The sequence below is a fragment of the Monodelphis domestica genome, chromosome 7 (assembly GCF_027887165.1).
Source record: "Monodelphis domestica isolate mMonDom1 chromosome 7, mMonDom1.pri, whole genome shotgun sequence".
Lineage (NCBI taxonomy): Eukaryota > Metazoa > Chordata > Mammalia > Didelphimorphia > Didelphidae > Monodelphis > Monodelphis domestica.
In genome coordinates this window covers 150,630,072-150,652,176 of record NC_077233.1, presented here as the reverse complement: position 1 = coordinate 150,652,176, position 22,105 = coordinate 150,630,072, and the positions used below count along the sequence as shown (strand labels likewise).

At 37.8% G+C, this 22,105-nt stretch overlaps 1 protein-coding gene across 2 annotated transcripts in view; it reads left to right on the top strand.

Moving 5' to 3' along the window:
- The window catches only part of PRKCB (protein kinase C beta), a 677,822-nt gene that overhangs the window by 363,918 nt on the left and 291,799 nt on the right, over positions 1 to 22,105 (top strand). For both annotated transcript variants that reach the window (XM_001363029.4, XM_001363115.4), the window contains exons 6-7: positions 17,482 to 17,638; positions 21,929 to 22,063. In XM_001363029.4, the coding sequence (XP_001363066.1) occupies positions 17,482 to 17,638; positions 21,929 to 22,063 (292 nt within the window). The remainder of the gene's footprint in view (positions 1 to 17,481; positions 17,639 to 21,928; positions 22,064 to 22,105) is intronic.

The following is a 22,105-nucleotide window of genomic DNA, read 5'->3' as shown; positions in this document are numbered from 1 at the left end:
CCTAATTAACACTTTCCCATGTAGAAATGTAATCAGTTTAAAACCATTAAATCCCTTGATTTTTTCTATTTTTCTATTTTTTTAACTTTTTAAAATTTTGATCACTGAATTTATTTTCAGCTCTAGTCATTTTATCAGGAATACCTGAACATCCTTTATTTCATTAAATATGCATTTCTTCCTTTGGAGTATTGTGCTCAGTTTCACTGGGTAGATGATTCTTGATTGTAGCCCTAGGTCTTTTGTCTGGTGGAATATCATATTCCATGCTTTTTGATCCTTTAATGAAGAAGCTGCTACATCCTGTATAATCCTTATTGTGGCTCCATGATATTTTTTTTTTTTCTGGCCACTTGGAGTATTCTATCCTTGACCTGAGAGTTCTAAAATTTGGCTATAATAGTCCTTTCCTGGGGTTGTTAAATTTGGGATTTCTTTCAGAAGATGATCAATGAATTGGATTCTTTCAATTTCTATTTTACCCCCTCTTGTTCAAGGATATCAGGGCAGTTGTCCATTATAATTTCTTGAAATATGGTGCCTAGGCTCTTTTGTTGTTGTTGTTCATGGGTTTTTTTCCTAATGATTCTTAAGATATCTCTACAGAATCTGTTTTCCAGGTCAGTTTTTCCAGGGAGATAGTTCATATTTTCTTTTCTTTTTTTTTTGTTCTTCTGAATTAAAATTTTTTTTTCTTATTGTCTTATGGAATCATTATCTTTTATTTGACCAATTCTAATTTTTAGGGCCATTTTCTTCTTTGTATTTCCTTTTCTAGAGTTATTTTCCTATTTGAGGTTTTGCATTTCCTTTTTTTAAAAGAGATCTGTTTTATTCAAGGAGTTTTTGCTCTAAATTGTTACCTTTTTCTATCATTTTCTTTTTTTATTATTCTCCTAAGACTCTTGTTGTTTTGTTTTTTCATCCTTTTTTGGAGCTCTTCCAAAAATTTATTTTGGCCCTGCCATCCTTTCATATTTGCCTTTGAGGGTTCACACATTTCCATTTTGGCACTGTTGTCCTCTTCTGTGCTTGCATTTTGATCTTTCTGAAATAGCTATCTAAGGTCAGGCTTTTTCTTTGTCTTTTGCTCATTTTACAGGGAATTTTTCATGATTTTGCCTTTTTGTTGAAGTTCAGCTCTACTTCTGGGATGGATGGAGTACTTTTCTTGGGTTCCCTCAAGTGTCATATGCAGTGAATTTAGGTGGATTTCCACCCCTCAGTTGCCAGCTCCCCCTGGAGTTATGAGCAATAAGGTTGTTCCTTCTACTGAGTATTCCCCTAGACATGCTTGTACCAGTGTGGTCCTCAAGCTTCTCAGCATATGCTTGCACTGGGTTGCTCTTCACATTGATGATTCCACTGCTTTCATCTCTTACCCAGTGAGACAGGCTCTTTCTCCTGCCTCTCTGTATTTTATTTTACTGAAACCCTGATTCACTCTGCTTTTTGTTGATTCTGTCACTCTAAAAATTGTTTTAAGGTGCTTTCTTTTATTTTGTTTGGAAGTAGATTTGGGCAAGCTTGGAATGGTCCTTTCCTCTCCATTTTGGCCATTGGAAGTGAAAGTTTTATCACCGCTTTTAAAGACTTTGCCAGTTGTTGTCTCTTTATCTCTCCCTTAATTTTTATAATTTCATCAAATAGGTAGTAAAAATCAATTTATCATAGAATTAATGAATTAAATTATTTACTCTGTGCTGAGAACTTTGCTTGAAAATCAAGGATCTAAGACGTGGACATAAAGAAGCAAGATGATCCTAACACATTAGTTATATTTAAAGTAGGTTATTGTTTCTATTTCACTTTTGATTAGGCAGAAAACAATAACTGAGGTGAGAATTCCTTGAATACTTCAGTGACTGATCAGGCAGATTTCTATCAGCCTCTGATATTCTGAATTTGTTCCATCTTGAACCAGAGAGTAGAAGTAAGAGGTAGAAATTTTGAGGAATGAATAGAACTATCCAAAAAATTGAATGACCTATCTTGGAAAAATATGAGCTCTTACATCCCTGGAATTTTTCAAGCAGACCTTATAAACTCTTTGTTGGTAAAGTTGCTGGTGAGATTCCTGTTTAGGATTGGATTGCACTCAATTGCCTTTGGGATCCCAGGGCTGGGATTCTACGTATGGAGGCAGGCTTAATAACCAATATAACTAGAACTTCCTCATGTACCTTGATCCTAATGCCATTTCATCCTTTTCTGTTTCACTCTTCTTTCAGGCATCCAGGCTTGCAGCCTAGGAATTATCTTTAACTCTTTCATCCCTTAACCATTACCTCCAATATTGTCAGGTCTTGTCCATTCTCCCTCCACATCTCTAGAATCCTCTTCTCTCTATTCCCACAGTTACCATTCAAGGCCCTCCTAACTTCTTGTCTATACCATTTTAATAACCTCCCAGTTGATTTATTTGCTACTGAAATATCTCTTCTCTTTTTTCATGCATTCCTTTTTAAAAATTACATGAAGAAACAATATTTTAACAACTGTTTCCTGACCTTTTGCAATCCAATTTCTCTCCCTTCTTCCTTTCCCTCCACTCTCCTCAGATGGTAAACAATCTAAATATATCCCTTCTCTAATCCATCCTTGACACATATGCCAGGATGGCCTTTCTGTGGAACAAGTGTGGCCATGTCATTTCCCTGATCAAAAATTTTCAGTAGTTCTCCATTATCCACATCATAAAATATAAATTCCTCAGTCTGGCATTTAAGGCTCTTTATAATTTGGATCCTATTAGGTGGTGCAATGGTTAGAATGTTAGACTTTACATCAAACTAACCCATGACACTTAGTAGATACCCTGATTAGGTCACTTTACCTCTATTTGTCTGTTTATCTATAAAATGGGATAATAGTTCTAAGGCATTTAACCCATAATAAGTGCTCTTTAAATGTTTATTTTTATTATTATTAATTTTATTCTATTTCCCTCTATTAATTATATCCCAACTATACTGGGTTACTGGCTCTTCTCTTGAGTAAACCATCTCTTGCCTTGATACAATCACAAAATTGCTTAAAAGTTAGAGTATATTCCTTCCTCATTTGTGCCTCTTATATTCATTTTCCATCAAAGTTCCACTTACATGTCATTTGTTCTATGAAGTCTTCTCTGATACTTTCAATTAGTTCTCTCTCCTCAGTTTTCATGAATCGCATTTATTTCTATGATTCACATCTATTTCTTTGTGTTCTATCTTCCTAGTTGAATATAAACTCCCTGAGGGTCTGAAATCTTTCATTTTTGCCTTTGTATTCCCAGAATCTAGCATGATGACTTGCATTGTGTAGAGAGGATCTTATTCCCTCCGCCTCCTGGAGGGCCAGCCTGTCCATCAACATTTTGCAAATATGACAGTTGTGCCAGGGTTTATGTCTCTGAATGCCCTGAATGTCAATAAAAGAAAGGGGCTGACCTCACCTGAGGCTTTTTGCACAGATGGCTGGCTGAGAGAGAGGTAACTGGGGAAAGGAAGATGTTTGGAGAATAGGCTTCACGTGGTTTGAAAGCTTAGAGTAAAGGATGAGATTTAAATCTGTGCTGATTTACCCTTTACATTAATAAACTTTATAAAAAATAGTAACTGGGTAGATATATTAATTTCACTTATAACAGCATGTAATTTAATAAATGTTGAATTTACTTTTCTAAGATGGAGTTCCTCTTTTAGATAAACAGTAGTCTTAGAAATCACACTTTAAACATCTGTAGAGATGTTTTTGAGAAATATTTGAAGTTTATAGTTTAGTTGCTGGTTTCTCCAAAATATAACTGTTAGATAAATATTTATCTCCAGCAGAAGCTTCCATGTTTCCTAGAAGTCCCCAACACTGAATGCATGAAGCAGGAACACCAATCCCCCAAATCATACTTTTTTTCTTTTTTTGCTTTGTTGTTGTTGTTGTTGTTACTCCTGTTGAGTTAGTTGGACAAAAAAACCAGGAAAGAGAACCAGAACTATCTCCTCTACCTCATTCCTATTCTGATTTATGAGTCTCTTTTTGTTTATAGGTTTAATGATTTGGGGTAGGGGGCGCCCTCTGTGTACCTGTAACTCTAGAAAGATACCATCAATGTATAGTTTTGTTGCTCTATTAACCTGGACTTTGGTGCCTTGGAGCCTCAGTAGTGAAACATGAAAGAAAATAAAATTATGCTTCTAAACACGATTTTAATTCACTTAAGATTGTCTTCTTCCCCTCTGTATTATGATGAACTTTGCCAGTGATGGCTGTATAACTCTGGGCAAGTTACTGTTATTTATACAGCAGAGTAGGAATTCCAGAGATTAGGAAAAAACCAAGACATCGCTAATTGAACAATTCTCTTTACAATTCCCTTCATCATTCCTCACTTTTGTTAGTTTATTTTTAGAGTTCAAATATAAGGAAAGGAAAGAATGAAATACATGAAATACGGTTAGGATTAAGCCTTTCAATTTGAAATCCACATTTGCCATATATTAGCAAAGCTGGTTATTTCCAGATGACAAACCATAATGGATCATGTTGAAAAGTGCTTTGAGATCTGAAGTCAATAGAAAGGGGCTGGTCTCATAGAATCTTCAATGTGGGTAGGATTGGGGATGACCTCCTGACCACAAAGTTCTAAATTATGTATTGTATTTGAGTCTATCTCTTTTATCTAGCTCCTCTTTATTACTCGCCACCTATATTATCACTACAACTATTGAATGTCCAGATCCGAAGAACTACCCAAGAAAGTAATTGTTATACTTTGTGTTGTTTAATGAGCAGCTGAGAGTGAGTTTGTACTTTTAAGTAAGAGTATGAGAGACAATTTCCATTCCACATTGTTATTCCTCATGGATGAACTATGGAGTCTGACTTGTTCTGCTGCTGTGACCTCCATGAAAAAGCAAACTATGTCGAGACACAAATGCACACATAGCTTTTATCAATATCAAGATCTCAGGCTCCCAAGGATAAACTTTCTGAAGTCTCGTCCATCCACCTGAAGTAGATGTAGGTAAAACCAGCTTGGAAATGGTTTGCATTAATGCTCTATCTCCTCATTCAAGAAAGATGACAGTTGCAGAAATCAGAGGACCCATTTCTTCATCGCTCTCACACATATCTGACAGGGAAAAAATTGCCAAATGTTTCCATATCACGTAGAGTGTTTTGTGCCATCTGGCCTGGCTGAATTTCAATAAAGATAGTGAAGAGACATCTAACCAAGAAAATCAAAATGACGCCTGCCAAATAGAGTCTAGGGAGATTTCCTTCCTCGCCCCATATTCTGCTTAGCTTGCTTAGCCAGTCTGGTCAATAGCACTTTGCTTAATGAAACATAAAGAAGGAAATAATTGTCTCTCTGGATTTTAGCCCCTAGTGCCCATCATGTTTTCATGCTACCTTAGCCCCCCACAAGCTTTATTTTCCCTCCAGAATATTTTTTTAAAAAATCAGAACATGAGCTATGATGGGAATTTTCTCTATTTCTGAGCATATATTTATAATGTATGTTTATATATACAAATACAAATTACATGTATACTTATTTGTGTATATATAGAGAGATGGAAAGATGAATGAATGTATATGTGCCTATGAATATATGTGTGGCTATATCTGGCTCTTTATTTCATTTTTTATGGGGAACTCCTTAGGAGGAACCTCTTCTACCAAGGCAGACCAAAACTGGTCTGAGTCACTTAAGGATACTGGGAGGGGAAGTGATTTGCCTGGAGCCACACTGACCAAAGATGTCAGGCAGGGTTATTAGCCAAATCTTCCTAATGCTGAGGAAGGCTCTCTCTGCGTTTATCCACTATGTTATGCTGATGTAGGTATATATTTGTGTCCACACATACATGATATATAATACATCTGTATATGTAAAATATATGTACGTACCTGCAAAATGCGTAATCACTACACACATGAATGTTGCACATATATGCACACGGACTTTCTTTCAAAGATATCTTTTTCTAAGGAATAATGATCATATTTTGAACTGACATTCAAATTTAATAACTTCATTTCAATCAATCAACTGACAAACTTAAAAAAAATGCTTATGTGGTGAGGGCCATGTATTTCAAAGGCTGTTTGACTTCCGTTCTGCATAGAGGAAGTTATATAGCTCAAAGGGATGCAGAATGGGTGCTTCTAACTTCTTTTTCTTCTTCTACCCTTCTCCAAGGGAGACTTTAATTCCTATTGGGGAGAGAAAAAGGAAAGTGGGTGTAGCCCCCAGGAGTGACAATGCACCCCAGGATGTAAAAACTCCTGGATAGATAGGAAGTCAGGGGCTTTCCATTGATCATGACTGTGGAAATAAGCCCAGAACACCCCAGAGTGCAAGACCACTGAGAAACCAGCAACTTAGAAGTAGTCTTTCCCCTTAGCTTGAACCTAGTCTATTCTTCTCTCTGAGTTATCAGATGTTATGCCAAAAAACCACTAGGGCAAGAAACTTGCTAGGAAGCCACCCACCAAACTCCCAATCCAGCTGAACAATCCTACATTGGCATGTTGATCACTCGTATATAGAAAACTCTTGACTTTAACCACTGAAGTAACCTCTGTTCGCTGTTCTTGCCCTGTGAATCATTTCCTATCATTGTTTCTGTATGAAGATTACCTAATTCTCTTCCCTACATCATTTACCCTCTAAATTGTAGACCCAAACCCAATAAGCTTGACCTCCACTCTAAAAGACGTCTGCATAGTTCTTAGATGCGATGGCTCCTCCTGTAACCCACCCCCCATGCTTCTTACCCCGACTTGATGTCCCATGGAATTCAACAAAGGGGGACAGATAGTTTGGCCACTGCCCTCCTCAGAGAGAGGGAGTACTGGGCCAAAATTAGATCTATTTGCCCCCTTAAAGATTATTCATCCAGGGAATGTGGTTTTCAGAATCAAACTCATTTCTAATGTTTCATTGGGGGGGGGGGAGTTCACCAATCTCTATATCTGAGACTTGATCCCTTTCCTTCCAAATACCAGTTCCTCAGTGAATAAAAACAGCAAACATCAAAGGGACCCATTTTTCTAAATCTATAAAAACAGAAATCAGAGAAAGCATAGACATGAGTATATTGGATGATACAGAAGGAAAGAGCTCCTCCAGTGGGAGGGAGGCACCTCAGCTCAACCAAGAGAGAGAGTCCTAGATCTCACACAAGGGGAAGTTTTCCAAAGTCTTTAGTGAAGGAATCTAGAGAATGCCAGTTCCTCTCAAGCCAACTCCTTTTTCCCTTCAGCAGTCTGAAGTAAGGCTTAGGTCTTCCAACTTCTTTCTTGAAGCTGGAAATCAGAAGTACTTGAAAAGGCTGCAGAACCCAAAGAGATCTGAAGAGATTAGAAGCTTGAGGAGAATTAGAAGAAAATTGAAGAGATTGGAGCTCTCTCACTCTTTCCAACTTCACTTGACCCAGGTGTGGAACACTGATTTCCACCAATAAGGACGGAGTCCCATATGAATGATCTTTGATATTAAGATTATACTTACTAAGCCCTTACTGGGTGCTGAAATAAAACATTAAAAGATGAGGCTTATGTGTAAATATTAGATATATAAATATGGAATTTTCCAAAAGTCTTAATACAGTTTTAAATGATTAAATACTGACTTTTGGGACTCCCTATCCTCATCCCAAACATATAGAATATGGAAATACAAAATTATTAGAGCAATGGTATGCTAATAACAGAGAGAATTATGGAAGGCTTCTTGTAGGAGGTGTCAGTTTAAAAATATTAATTTTTTTCTCATAGGGCATTATATTGGGTAAAGTATGATTTATAATTTGTCAAAGTAGATATCTAAATATGGAATTATGCAACTAAACTCAAATTCTCAATTGTTATCCATGTGACCTTCAGCAGGATGTGATACTTCTATGGACCTAAGTTTTTTTCATCAGTAAAATTAGGTCATTGGCCAAGTGAACACTCAAGGCTGTTCCTACTCTAAATTCTGTTATTTTGGGAAATACAAAACTGAATGACTGACATGGTTCCTGACCCTAAGTAGCTTATAATTTTTTAAGGGAAGCACCATATTTATACAAATAACTGGAATACAGGATAGGATATGAATACAATTAAAAAGAAGAGAAAGTAATCAGAGATCTGAGAGGGGATCACTTGTTTGAGAATTGAGAAGAATCAGAGGAGATCTATGTGGAAGATATAGCATTTTACTAGTTTCAAATTATCTTGATTACTGTCTTAAAATACAGTGTGATATATGGGAATTCCATATGCCCTTCATTCATTTTTTTCCTCTTTATTTCTCTTGAGACTCAAGACCTTTTGTTCTTGCAAATGAATTCTGTTATTATTATATCAAATTATCTCCTTTTGATTGGTATAACACAAAATCTGTAAATTACTATATTGTCACAGTCCAACCATCAGCAGTGATTATCTCTTCAATTATTTGTCTCTTTTTATTTCTGTAAAGAGTAGTTATATTTGTATAAATCTTGTGTGTCTTTTTAGGTTAAATACAAGTTCTTTTATGCATTTTGTAGCTGTTTTGAATGGGACTTCCTCATTTTAGTTCTTCCTGGTTTTTGTTAGCAGTGTAAAGAAATGTTGATGATCTTTGTGAATTTCTGTATTCATTTTCTCACTCTAATTGCTGAGGTTTTTAAAATACACAGTCTGAAAATAGAAATAAATTTATCTCTGATGATATTTGTACCTTTAATTCAATTCCTGTCTCGATGATGTACCTAACATTATCCAAATAATAGTTGGAAAGAATCAACTTGCTTTACTCCTAATAACACTAGAAAAAGCATCACAAGACCAAGTATATTGAGTGTTTCCTTCTGCTCTAACATACTGAGTTTTTTGGGGTTTTTTACATTGCTAAGGGAGCAGAGATCCTATATAGATTTGTTTTTTTCTTGTCTTTATATATCTATATAGAACTAAAGAAATCCTCCTATGGGTTCCAGGCCAACTGGATTGCCAGGTCCTAGCAACTTTATGAAAATTGAATTCAGCTTAAGCAAGAGAATTTTGCTTGTTCATTTGTTCTGAGGCTCTATGTGTACTGCTTAGGGGTGAGTGGAAGCAGGATATAGGACTAGACAAGTGATACAGCCCAGAGTCCTACATGGCTTTGGCCACAGTTATTGTTGGCCAGTCTGAAGGGCTAAGAAAGTTATCAATTCAAAAAGGATTAGAAGCATCAGGAAAAGCCAAATTCAAATCTGGCCTCAAACACGTATGACTCGTGTGATCCTGAGCAAGTCACTTAACCCTTTTGTTCTCAGTTTTCTCATCTATAGAATGAGCTAGAGAAGGGAATCTTAAGGCAGGTTCTTTGACAAGAAAACCCCAAATGGAGTCATGAAGAGTTAAACATGACTGAAATGACTAAGCAACATAAGCAGACAACAGATGGTTCCTATAGAGTAGAACAGTTATTTTGAAATATCAGAAAATGAGAACTTGAGATGGTAGATCAGATCACTGGATCATAGATTTAATGCTGAAAGGGACATGAATGAGCATTTAATCTAATGCCTGCATTTCTTAGATAAGGAAATGGAGACCCAGAGAGATTCATTGACTTTCTCAAGGTCACACAATTGTTAAGGAACAGAATTGGGATTGAAATATAAGTCCTGTGACTCCAAGTTTAGTACTCTTTCAACTGTACCATGATAATCTCCCTGGGGCCTAGAAAAACAAGTCAGCAATAGGGTGACAAAGGGGCCCAGAGGGGCAAGAAATAAAAGAGCTTTCAAGGTAGAGTTCAAAGAAATCAAGTATGACCAAATGATTTTGAGTAAGGGAAAAACTGTTATATACACTTTTATTTAAACCCTCACCTTCCATATTAGAATCAATACTATACATTGGTTCTAACGCAGAAGAGCAATAAGGGCTAGGTAATTGGAGTTAAGTGACTTGTCCAAGATCACACAGCTAAGAAATGTCTTAAGTCAAATTTGAACCCAGGACCTCCCATCTCTAGACCTGGCTCTCGATCGACCAAGCCCCCTAGCTGCCCTTGTTGTGTACAGTTTTTAATACCCAATAGGGCAATCTCTACCTCTGGAGTCAGAAGACCTGAATGAATCAAATCACACCTCTGATACAACTTGCGTGACCTAACAATCACTTAAGCTCTCTGTGCCTCAATCATCTCATCTGTGCAATGAAGGGTTGAACCAAATGTTCTTTGAGAAGTCTATGTTGTTAAATCTGCTCTCTTTGCTTCACTCTTCAAGGGATCTTCAGTGGTGGACAGCTCCCAGCTGTTGCCAACATTTTCCCATATGGGAAACCACTCTGTCCAGTGGCAGAGGTTGAGATTAGAGACCAAGGGATTACCAGGGAAGATGAACTATCCTCATAAGTGGACGTCATTTCTAGCCATTCTTCTCAAGGATCTGTATTTTAAACAATATCACTTGCCGAGATGAGACATTGACAGCTTAAGTGTATAACACATTGTCTTGTTGTTCAAGGGGCACCATAAGGTTACTATGAATTTTTGAGCTAAAGAAAAGGGAAGAATAAACCAAATGTTGCAAACAGGTGGTCTTCATTGCAATGTCAACTTATGAAAAAGAAAACTCAAAAGAGATCTGCAAGAAAATAACCTTTTTTTCTACCAGGAGGAAGCATACTGTTAGGTTTTTATTTGGAAATGTGCTGCCAATCATTCAGACAGTGAAGTTTTTGATGCCATAAATCTTCTCAAATCGTATCTTTATTTAGCTCCCCATGTGTTAGATGTTACATTCCAAGATCATTCTCCTAGAAAGCAGCACACAAAATCATTGAGTTTGGTGCTGGAAGGGACTTAGAGATCTTCCAGTTCAACCTCTATTTTTAAATGGATGATGAAGCTGAGAATCAGAACGAGGACAAGTGACTTAGTCAATATCATATAGGAAGTAAAGAGTAGAATTATTTGGACCACAAACTCAGATCGTCCCTACATTCAATGCTATTTCTATCATACTGACTATCTTCCTCTGAACCACTGGTGATTGAATTAATTAAAACGACACCTGAAGAACAGGCTATAAGCGGTTCAAAAGCCGAGATAGCTCAAACTCCGCCACTGTAACATTGAAATAAAAATGCCAACTACATTCATTGTACAGATGTAGAACTGAGTGTTTGAATAAATGCCAGTTTATAAGGCAAATATCTCCATATGTTCATGTTAAAGGAGGATACACATACATATCTGTATTAATATATGGAGAGAGAGAGAGAGAGAGAGAGAGAGAGAGAGAGAGAGAGAGAGAGATTGAGATTGAGATTGTTCAAAAGGTGTTTATGGTATTTTGGATCAGCCCTTACTCAGGCCAATACTAGAACAAAATGAGACACTCAGATATAATTCAGTTAACAAAAGTTCATTCACTTAGCTTTAGCAGAAGATTATTCAAGGACGGCACCGAACACATGTCAGATGATTTAGCTGAGTGAAGCTCACTTGCCTGAGTTGCCCATTATATTCTCCCAACCAAATATTGGAAATGGCATGGAGAACTCCTGGTAGTTTTGTATTCAAGTAGTCAGGAAGTTGATTCTAATAGACTAATCCTCCAGACCACTAAGACAAGGAAGACTTGAGAATAGTTTCAACATCTTTTAAGGAAAAAAAGAGCCTGACCTACTTGGGGGAAGGAGTGAGAGTATTGCTCCTGCTACACAAAACAGAGTACACAAGTGAAAAATTACTGTATTTGGCATCAGTGGACCTTGTTTTGAATCTGAGCTCCACTAAACTGTGTACCACAGACAAGTTAGGCAATCTCTCAAAACCCTTTTTTCCCTCATATATAAAATGGCAATGATTCTTACATAACCTACCTCACAGAATGATTGTAAGGAAGGAACTTTGTAAACTGTAAAGCCCTATAAAATGTGAAATATTGTTATCTGGAAGTGTAATATAAGTGGAAACAAATCCTAATTTGCTTTTATTTTATTTTAAAGGGACTGAAATGAAAGTGTATGTGTCAATTAAGGATGTTCCCTATCCCTGCATGGACTAATGTATCAAGTATTGCTTAGTGTTTTTTAACACTTTCTTTCTAAAAGCCCCTTAAGAGAAGGGGCATAAATGTTATCATGTCTATATTCTGGAGAAGCTTATAGGTCCTATTGAGGAGAAGTGACTTGCTTAAGGTCACATGATAGAACAGTCTTTTTGGGTCTGATTTAGTTATCTTTGTATAAAAATCATTTCTATCCCCTTAATAAGTAAAGGAAAGTTACCACTAAAATTTGGCTTTTTTATCCTGGGCCAAGGAACTCAAAACTGAGAACTCTAAATTCCATGTTGGACAAACTGATGAGAACGTGATACCCTTGAGAAGATATACCTGTTCGGGGTGGAAAAGCCCCATAAGGGAGGGTTCCAGAATAAAACACCATCAAGGAGGAAATTTTTGAGATGCACCTAACCTACAGTTTCACAAGTATGCCAATTGGCATCATTTTCTAAGTGGTTCTTAGAATAACATTTTATTAAATGTCTTTTATTTTTATAATTCCATGTGTTAAATACCAAGACCTCTTGGTGGGAGGTGGAAGGGGCAGGGATTAGGCAGGAGAGGAGAAGGGACATTAGCAAGAAGTTCCAGGGAGTAGGGAGAAAGTTGTTGGTGTTCCTACTTAGTGCTCTTGTAAGGTCTAAGCATCCTGGATAAAGGGAGAGGGAAGAAAAGAGGGTAGAGCACCCATCTTTATTCTCAGTACATAGAGCAATGTCTGGCATTAGTAGGCACTTAATAAATTATTGATAATTGATTGATTTTTAGAAAAACTGGAGATTGACATGGAAAAGATGATTTGTAGGGGTAGAGGATATAATTACTGTCTTCATGTTTTGGAAGGGATGTTACATAGATAAGATAATAGAATTGTTCCAATTGTCTCCATATAGCAGAAGAAGGCAGAAGGTGTTCAGAAGTAATTTAAATCTGTCTTAAGGACCAGCTTTATGATAGTCAGAAATATGTACAAGTGGAAATGGGCTGCCTAGAAAGATCCTCCACTGGAGGTCTCTAAGTAAAGGTTTGATGACCATTTGTTAAGTATGTTGTGAAAGGGAGTGTCTGTCAGGCATGAGTTGGATATAGGTATAGAGATAAGTGTTTAAATTTAATGTTTAATGTTAACTGGATTTCTAGACAAAATGTATCCATAATCTTTTAAGTTTAGTCTTGATTAACATTTCTCCATCATTTTCTTAAGTCTTGACACAGTCTTCAGAACAACAAATCAAATCACTATTTTTAATATATAAATCAAGTCGTAGCTTTTGCTGATTTCCACAGTGTAAATACTCACCCTGAAAACTCAATAGTCAGCTCTTACGAGTGGGTAGAAACTGGCTCCAATGCACCCCTGTTGGACTAGATGGTTTTTGATATCTCTTCCAATGCTTAGGAAAAGGAGCAGGGACAATACAGGGCAAAATACTTGGACATCCCCTTTAGCTCATAAATTTTGTGATTCTTTTTTCTCTGATTCTGTAATCTCAACCCTTTCCTTGGGAATTTAGTATCCATTGTCCAAGACCCTAGGGGGCCTTAGAAAACTGAATTTTAAGTGCCATATTTTTCTGCCTGTTTTACTGGCATGACTAGGATTACATGCTTTGATCCTAATTCTTCTGAGATAGTGGAAGTTTGCTCTCTAGTGAATTAGAGATGAGTGATAAATCCTCAATACAAGATATAATATGCAGTTTCTTCCTCTTCAGAGACTTTAAAATTAAAGTTTAATCAGGTATTTCCAGTCTGTGCTAAATTCTACAGATGTTTAGGTATGGATAAAGCACTGTATTTTAAAATTCAGAAATTTAGATTTTGGTCCTGGTTCTAATATTAACTTTGTGGCCACAAGCAAGTCAATTTTATTTTCTGGCCTGAAAACCCTTGCCACGTTGTTTACAAATCCCATCCCTGGACCACTCCTATCCTCTGCCTCCTCTGCTCCTATACCTATGCTGCTGAATACCAATAAAGGAAGTAACACAACCATAAAAACTGGGTCCATTACATATTTTTTACACAATCTCAGTTGGGTAGACCCACATTGCTTAATCTCTCATCAAATATTTTTCCGAAAACATTGAGGATACCAGTCACAAGTTGCCGCCTCTTTCAGCTCTCCACTTCAAAATCTTCTCTTTTTTCTCTCCCTCGCCTCCAAAGGAGAGGTGACCTTCTCTTTGTCAAAGTCAGACCTTCTGCTCCCTTTGGGAATTTTTAGTGTAACAAACAAACATATAAATTTTAATTTTAAAAAGCTATACTGTCTACTAGAGCCTCTGATCCCATCTCTACTTTGTCTCTTCCAAGAACTTACTCCTTATAGGATCATGCAGTCATGGACACTTGGCCAGAAGGTATCCAAGTTTGCTTGTTTTTCAGTCTCATTTCCTATGTCTGAACCTTTGTACAGTCTGTTCCCCATGCCTGGAAAACACTCCTCTCTTATTGCCATGCTCTTAAGGCCTTAGCTTCAAATACTTCTTCCTTCAAGGGTCCTTGCTCTGTGGCAACTCACTTAATCCTGTTAGCCTCAGTTTCCTCTTTTGTCAAATGATCTGGAGAAGAAAATGGCAAAACCACTCCAGTATCTTTGCCAAGAAAACCCCAAATGGGGTCATAAAGAGTCAGACATGATTGAAACAACTAAACCACAACTATTACAAGCTGTTATACATGAGCAAGATGCATATTGTGTCTGCATGGCCCCTGCATCGCTCTCAAACACACCACACACCATAGAGCCCCCCCAGAAGTCCTTGTCCCATGTAAAGATGGAACAGACACACAACGTGGGCGTGCGCTCTGCGGGTTCCATGCTTACTGTCCATGGACTGTCTATAAGCCAAACCATGGCCCACCAATGCGGCTCACCACACACACATGTTGGACATACATGTGATATCGACGCGTAACGCGATAGATCAAGAATCCCTGTTAGAGATTGATTAGGAGGTACGTTTGAAGGATCTACAAGCAAGCTTGTTAGTCTCCATTAGATATTCAGTCTTGAAGGAGGAGAGGGTATTTCTCATGCTTTCCCTGCATTTTTCCTCCCTTTGTGTATCTGCATGACAAATGGGCTGCCCTGGGTATGTCAGGATTCCGGTGCCCTGGACGGCACCTGTTCTTTCCGTCATCCCCATTGATAGAACAATATCAAGAGATCTATTGGCACAGAATCAAAACTAGGACAGGACAAACAGGCTTTCTGATCTTGGAAATACTGCTCCAGGGCAGGAATTTAGAGGGATTCTAAGAGCGCTTGAAATTCTCTCAGAAAAACAGCTGGGGCTAAGCTCAGGGACGGCATGATAATAGCAAGGACAGGAGCTAAGCCCAATTCGGCCCTCAGTCTGTCCGCAGTGTTCTTCAGGGGATGGGGGGGGGGGGTTGAGGCTGGCAAGGCCAGCTCAAGAAGAAGGGGAGGCCGGAGTGCTGAATAATGGATTGGGGGGGGGGCGTTTGGATAGTTTGCTGCCATCCTACTTCGTTTGTCATAGTCTGGGGACAGATCCAAGCCAACTTGTCCAGGCCAACTCCACCCCCCCCCCCCAATAGGCTGCTTGACTGCCTTCGCCGAGATTGGTGAGTTTGGTCAGCTGGTCAGATAGGTCACACGGTACTTGGGAAGGATGGATTTATGCTCGTTCCCTTTCAGCCACTTGTTCTGAATCATAAGGAAAGGCCAGCACCCTGAAGGGAGCCTTGGCCTTGGCCATGTCTCTAAATGTCAAATTTCAGCAATCTGGCTGAGTGCTCGATTAGAGTGTCAGAAAATGTGGGTCCTATTTCTTATGCTTGGCCTCTATTCATTTATCAAATGAGAGGTTTGGATGAAGTGAAAAGGAAACCTTGAAGGTCTTTCCCAGATATAATGATAATAATAATATTAACAAATGTGCTTATATAGATATGTCTCATATATTATGTATACATGTCTTTTCTATATAAAATACATTTATATAGTGCATTAAGGTTTGCAAAGTTCTTTATGCTTTTTTATCTCATTCAGTCCTCACAAAGATCCTGGAAACAGGTGCTATTATCATCCCCATTGTACAGATAAGGAGAATTGAGGCTAGGAGAGGTTATGTGATTTACCTAGGGTCATACAACTATTATGTCAGAGGCAAGATCTGAACTGAGGTCTTCCTAACTCCAGGTATGGTGTTCTATCCACTCACTATACCATCTGTCATAATATGAGAATTTATGCTGTTCAGTTCTTTTAGTCATGCCTGACTATTATGCTATTTGATTTGATTTGATTTGCTTCCTTCCTTCCTTCCTTCCTTCCTTCCTTCCTTCCTTCCTTCCTTCCTTCCTTCCTTCCTTCCTTCCTTCCTTCCTTCCTTCCTTCCTTCCTTCCTTCCTTCCTTCCTTCCTTCCTTCCTTCCTTCCTTCCTTCCTTCCTTCCTTCCTTCCTTCCTTCCTTCCTTCCTTCCTTCCTTCCTTCCTTCCTTCCTTCCTTCCTTCCTTTCTCTTTTTTTTTTTGGCAAAGGCACTGGAGTGGTTTTCTATTTCCTTCTCCAGCTCTTTTTATAGGTAAGGAAAATGAGGCTAACAGGGTTAAGTGACTTGTCCAGGATGACATATCTAGTAAGTATCTCAGGTTGGATCTGAACTCGGATCTTTCTGATTCCAGGCTCAGGGCTCTAGCCACTGAACCACCTAGCTGCCCTAAGAATCTATGAGGTTCTTTCATTTGACTCCATGATAGCTCAGCCTCCATTTCAGAAAGAATTGAGTAAGCCTTCCTTTATTATCTTGTCTGAGTGACTTGTCTTTGAAGTCTCCACTTCCTTGCTCTGCAAAATGAAGATGCTGAGCTATATAACTCCTAAGGATACTTTGAGGTCTAACATTTTGCTTTGATTCTTTGAGGGGTTTGTTGGAGGGAAAAGGATTTAGAACCTTTTGATCTTCTTTATACTCTCTCAAAGGATTTCTCTGCTCCTCACCAGAACCTTGTGGAGTCCTGCAACCTTCACACATGAAAGCTGGTGTTCTGGCAATTTCTGCCTTTATGTCCATCTCTTAACTTCCATCTAAATCTCCCCTACCCCAAGGAAAGGTTTCTTTCATGCCATATTTTCTAGAATAACTTATGGTATTTGCCCCAACTGTTCCAGAAATAATTAAGTCAACCAATAAGCATTTACTCCTCTTTTACTATGCAATTGTAAGGTGTCAGGAACACAAAGTCAAAAAGACCTGAAGGACTTGACATTTTCTTAGGGAGATGCCATTTAAGTATATTTTATGTATATGTATGGAAATTAATATGAACATACTTTTATAATCTATCAGGAGATACAAAGCAAAAGTGATATAGAAAAAATATTTTTAAAGAACCATATCCTCTGTCTTTTCTTTGAAATATTTTTCTTTGAGTTTTTTTCTGAGATACTAATTTTCTCTTTCTTTTTTTTTTTAGTAAGAGATGCAAAAAATCTAGTACCCATGGATCCTAATGGTCTCTCAGATCCTTATGTAAAACTGAAACTCATTCCTGATCCCAAGAGTGAGAGCAAGCAGAAGACTAAAACCATCAAGTGTTCCCTCAACCCTGAGTGGAATGAGACATTTAAATTGTAAGTATAATAATTCTAGTTGGATGGGTTGGTAGAGATTGGGCTCAAGCCACTGAGAGATTTAGGGGTCTCTTTTACTTTGAGTCTTTTCTTTCTCTTTCCCCTGGCCTCTTCCAAAGTTCCTCAGCTTTTTTCTTAAGTAGGCAGAACTCATTACCTCTTAAGGAATCCTATTCCATTTTGGGATGTTTCTAATCATTAATATATTTTTCCTTATTCCAAGTCTAAATTCCTTAGATCTGTAAGGGATTCCTTTCAAAACAGAGAAGGGAGCAGATGGGACTGAGCCCCTTCTCAGACTGAAAAATAGATTATAGACACTTCCTTTACCAATGGATATCAAGTCAATTTCTTAATTCCCAGAATAGATTCTCAAAAGGTCATTGAAAGGAAATGAGGTGTAGGGAAGAAAAGGAGCCACATCTACTCCCACTTGGTGTTCTCCTCCTAATCTTTAACTGTTTGCCTTATACCTCAGTAGTCTGATGTTCATGATCTCTTGAATATGAGTGTCCCCCCCCCCCCATTTCAGCCCATTCTCACCTCATCCTGGTACAGGTTCTCCTGTTAGTCCTCCATGGAGTCTCTTTTTTGTTGAGCTTTTATTGAATGCCCTCCCAAACTTCAGGGATTATGCTCTTTTTTGTTTGTTTCTACAATACAATTTCTATTGGTCTGTTACTGGCCTCTACAGCTTGTTTTCTGATTCACTTCAAACTTCTTGGTATGAGTAAGGAAATCTTTTCTTCCTTCCTCATACTTTTCTGAGACAAAAGTTGGGTTTCCCAAAAGGACTTCAACCCTTAGTGAGATGTTTTTCAATTTTCACATTTAAAGATAGATGGAGGAAGTCAGAAGTCATTTATGTCCTACCTCTTACTGAAATAGAAATCCTAACTATTCCATCTCCAAAGAACAGACCAACCCTTGCTCCTCCTGCATTTTCCTAGTGACATGGAACTCACTGTTTCTTGAGAAAGCTCATTCCAATTTTGGACCATTCTAATTGTAAAGAATATATTCTTTGGGTTTAGTCAAAATCTGCCATTTTTGAAGTTCTAGTAAGTTCTGCCTTCTGGCTCTATACAAAACAAAAGTAAACTCTTTTACACATGATGGTCTTTCAAATATTTGAACATAATGATTATGTCTCCTATTTTCGAGTGCCAGTATTCTCCATTCCTTTAGCTAGTGCTGATATGGCTTGATCTTTTCACCATCCTCATTGCTATCCATAGGTTCATGGCATTTCAGAGTTGGAACAGACCTTGAAGGCAAAATAGTCTAATTTCCTAAACTAGCAACCAAGAACCTCCTTCACTAAATCCCTAAACAAAATCCAGCCTTTTCTTGAAGATGGCTAATGGTAGAACCCACAACCTCTGATGGCAGCCTACTCTAGTTTGAATTATTGGGAAGTTTTTCTTTATTCCAGACCTAAACTTATCCCCTGTAATTTCTGTTCATTTTTCTTTCTGGGCCAGGAAAAAACAAATGCAATCATTTTTTCCCCACTTGACAGCCTTTCACATACTTAAAGACACGCATTATGTCCCCTTTAACTCTTTTCTTTTCCAATAAAAAATCTGCAATCTCTTTCACTAATCCCAGTAAAATTTTCCATTTCAATCCAACAAACTTTTAGAAAGCCCTAATTATTTGATAATCATTTGGCTTGGGATATAATGACAAAAATGAAACAGGTTCTTCTGTTCACATGCAAAAAGTAAAACTTGCACAGAAATGAGAAAATAATAAAATAATGTCAAGAAGACAAGGGCACCAATACCTAGAAAAGATTGGGTGAAATTGATTAATAATAATAATAATTAATTTTTAAAAAGGCTCCATATAGGCTTCTGTATCAGTGGCACATGTGCTGTGGCAGGAATATTAGCATGGATATAGATCTTGGTGAAGAGATAGGACAATCCAGACATGGGAGCCTACCTGTGCAAAGGACAAAAGTGAGAGATTTCCTAGATGGAGATGAACTAATAGTTTGACTGGAAGAGTGAATTATGAAGAGGAATAATATGAAATAAGATAGCAACTAGACTGTGGAAGTCTTTACATGCCTAGCTTTCTGGGTCATTTTCCAATTCTTGTTAGTCTCCCAAATGTACACATATCCATTTACTTTCCCTGGGACCAGATTAATATCCTAGATTCGGAATTGGAATGGATTTTGGAGATGGTCTGACTCAACTTTCTCAATTTTTAGATTAGGAAACTAAATATTGAGTTTTTCACTAAGATTCCTTTAGAGCTCTAAATTTTATGAAATTTGCCAATGGTCACAAACTCATCTTTTACATTTTTATCTTAGGATCAATAGAGAATGCTAAGATTTTTGAATAGGGGAGTGGTATGGTCAGATCTGTATGCTTGAACTTGGCAAGAATGTGAAATGTAGTGCTGAGAAGGAATAGATCAGAAGCAGATTATTATAGGTCAGAAGTGATAAGTGCCTGAACTAGGGTTGCCAGATTTCTAACCATTCTGATAACCCTCACCTCAATGCTTTCCAGAATGTCAAGCTCTTTCTGAATATCTGCTTCTTAGAATTGAATGCAATACTCCAGACATTGTCAAATCAGACATAGTGCAGTGGGACATTCAGTTCTCCTGTTCTAGATGGTATGCTTTTGTTATTTAGCCTAGGATCACATTCAAATTTTTGGATGTACATCCCACTGTTGACTCATATTGAGTTTGATTTCTACTTAAAACAAAACAAAACAAAACACCTCTCCTTTGGGCATGATCCATCTTACTATTGTTTGACTTGCTTATAGTTCTCAGTGCTTCAGATAAGTTCTGACCAGGACAAAGTAGAGAATTTGGGGCAATGGTTTTCGTTGCTCTGGAAATTATGTTTCTGTTATGGCAGCCTGAAAAACTCAAAGAAAACAAACATATCAAATTAAAAAATCTAAACAGAAATATTCCTTAATTTTACCATAAATGGCCAGCACAGACTTCTAGGCTAACTATTCATAATCTCATCTAATAATGCCTTAGGTGAAATACTCCATGTTTCTTCCTTTCTCTTGAGGAAGAGGGATAAAGATGAAGCCTATAACTTCATTGGTAGAGGGAGTTCCTGGTGAAGATCTTCTTGAATCTGTGCAGATTGGCACCTTTTATGCATTTCATGGTTTTAGAGAACTACATAGAAGACTGAGAAGTTAAGTAACTTACTTAGGGTTACATAGCTGTTATGTATCAGAGGCAGGACTTGAACTCAGATCTTCCTGACTCTGAAGTTAGATTTCTATCCACTGTGTACTTTGTTCTTTATTTCTCTTTACTTTGCTTAAATCCTACTCTGGTTCTTCCTCTTTAAAAGGGGATATACCTTCTAACCCTTCGCGCAGACTTCCTTTGTTGCCCTCCATACGTTATCAGTCAACCACATTTTCAGTGTTCCCCTTCATTTTCTCGGGTTCAAATTAACATCATGAATTTAGAATTGGGAAGAACTTTAGAGTTCATTTAATTCAACAAACTTAATGAACAAATGAGGAAACTGGAGCCTGTGGAGGTAGAGTGAATGGATCTCTGAGGTCTCTTCCTAAATGGAAATCCTTTGACATTCAACTAAGATGACACACAATAGTAGGGAGTAGAACCAGCATTTGAACCCAGATTGTGAGTCCAAGTTCAGCATTCTTCCTATTTTTCTACCCTTGATTGGCTTCTAATTTCTCTACCTAGGGATGATACATTTCTCTAGAAACCATCTAGTTTATATTATAATGCATATTACAAACTAGATGATTTCTAGTATACCCATGGTAGTCCTCCCCTGTATCATTCCTAGAAGCAGTAGTATATCCCAAGTTCACTTAAAGCTACAGGAGATAGAAGCTGTGGAAGGTGAGGACCTCCCTGTGTGGGTGACAAGAAGCTTCTGCACACTTTTTTTTTGTTCTCTTTTGCTTGCTTGGAAGTCAAGGAAGCACCGTAGTTGAAAGAACCTGTAATAATCATCATCCCTTTCTCAGGACTTCATGCCACTCTGCCTCACTTACCTCCAATTCCCTCACAAGTCAAGACATCACCCCATGATGTCATTGGTCCTCTTGGAAAAGGAAGGACAAAGAACAACAACTCTTATTTCTCAACCTCTTTGTCTATAAAATGGAGAGAACTTTGGTTGCCTCAAAAGGTGATTAGGAGAAAGTCTTTTCTAAGTCTAAAGCCCTACAGAAATGTAAATTGTTATGGTTTTTATCCTCATAATGCAAAATTATGTCTAGTGAATATTTTTTTCTCCCTTTGCAGCCAACTGAAAGAATCTGACAAAGACAGACGACTTTCTGTGGAGATTTGGGACTGGGATCTGACCAGCAGGAATGACTTCATGGGGTCTTTGTCCTTTGGGATCTCAGAGCTGCAGAAAGCTGGTGTTGATGGATGGTGAGAAATGCTCTTACTTTTTCCCAAACCAGAGCTGAGAGG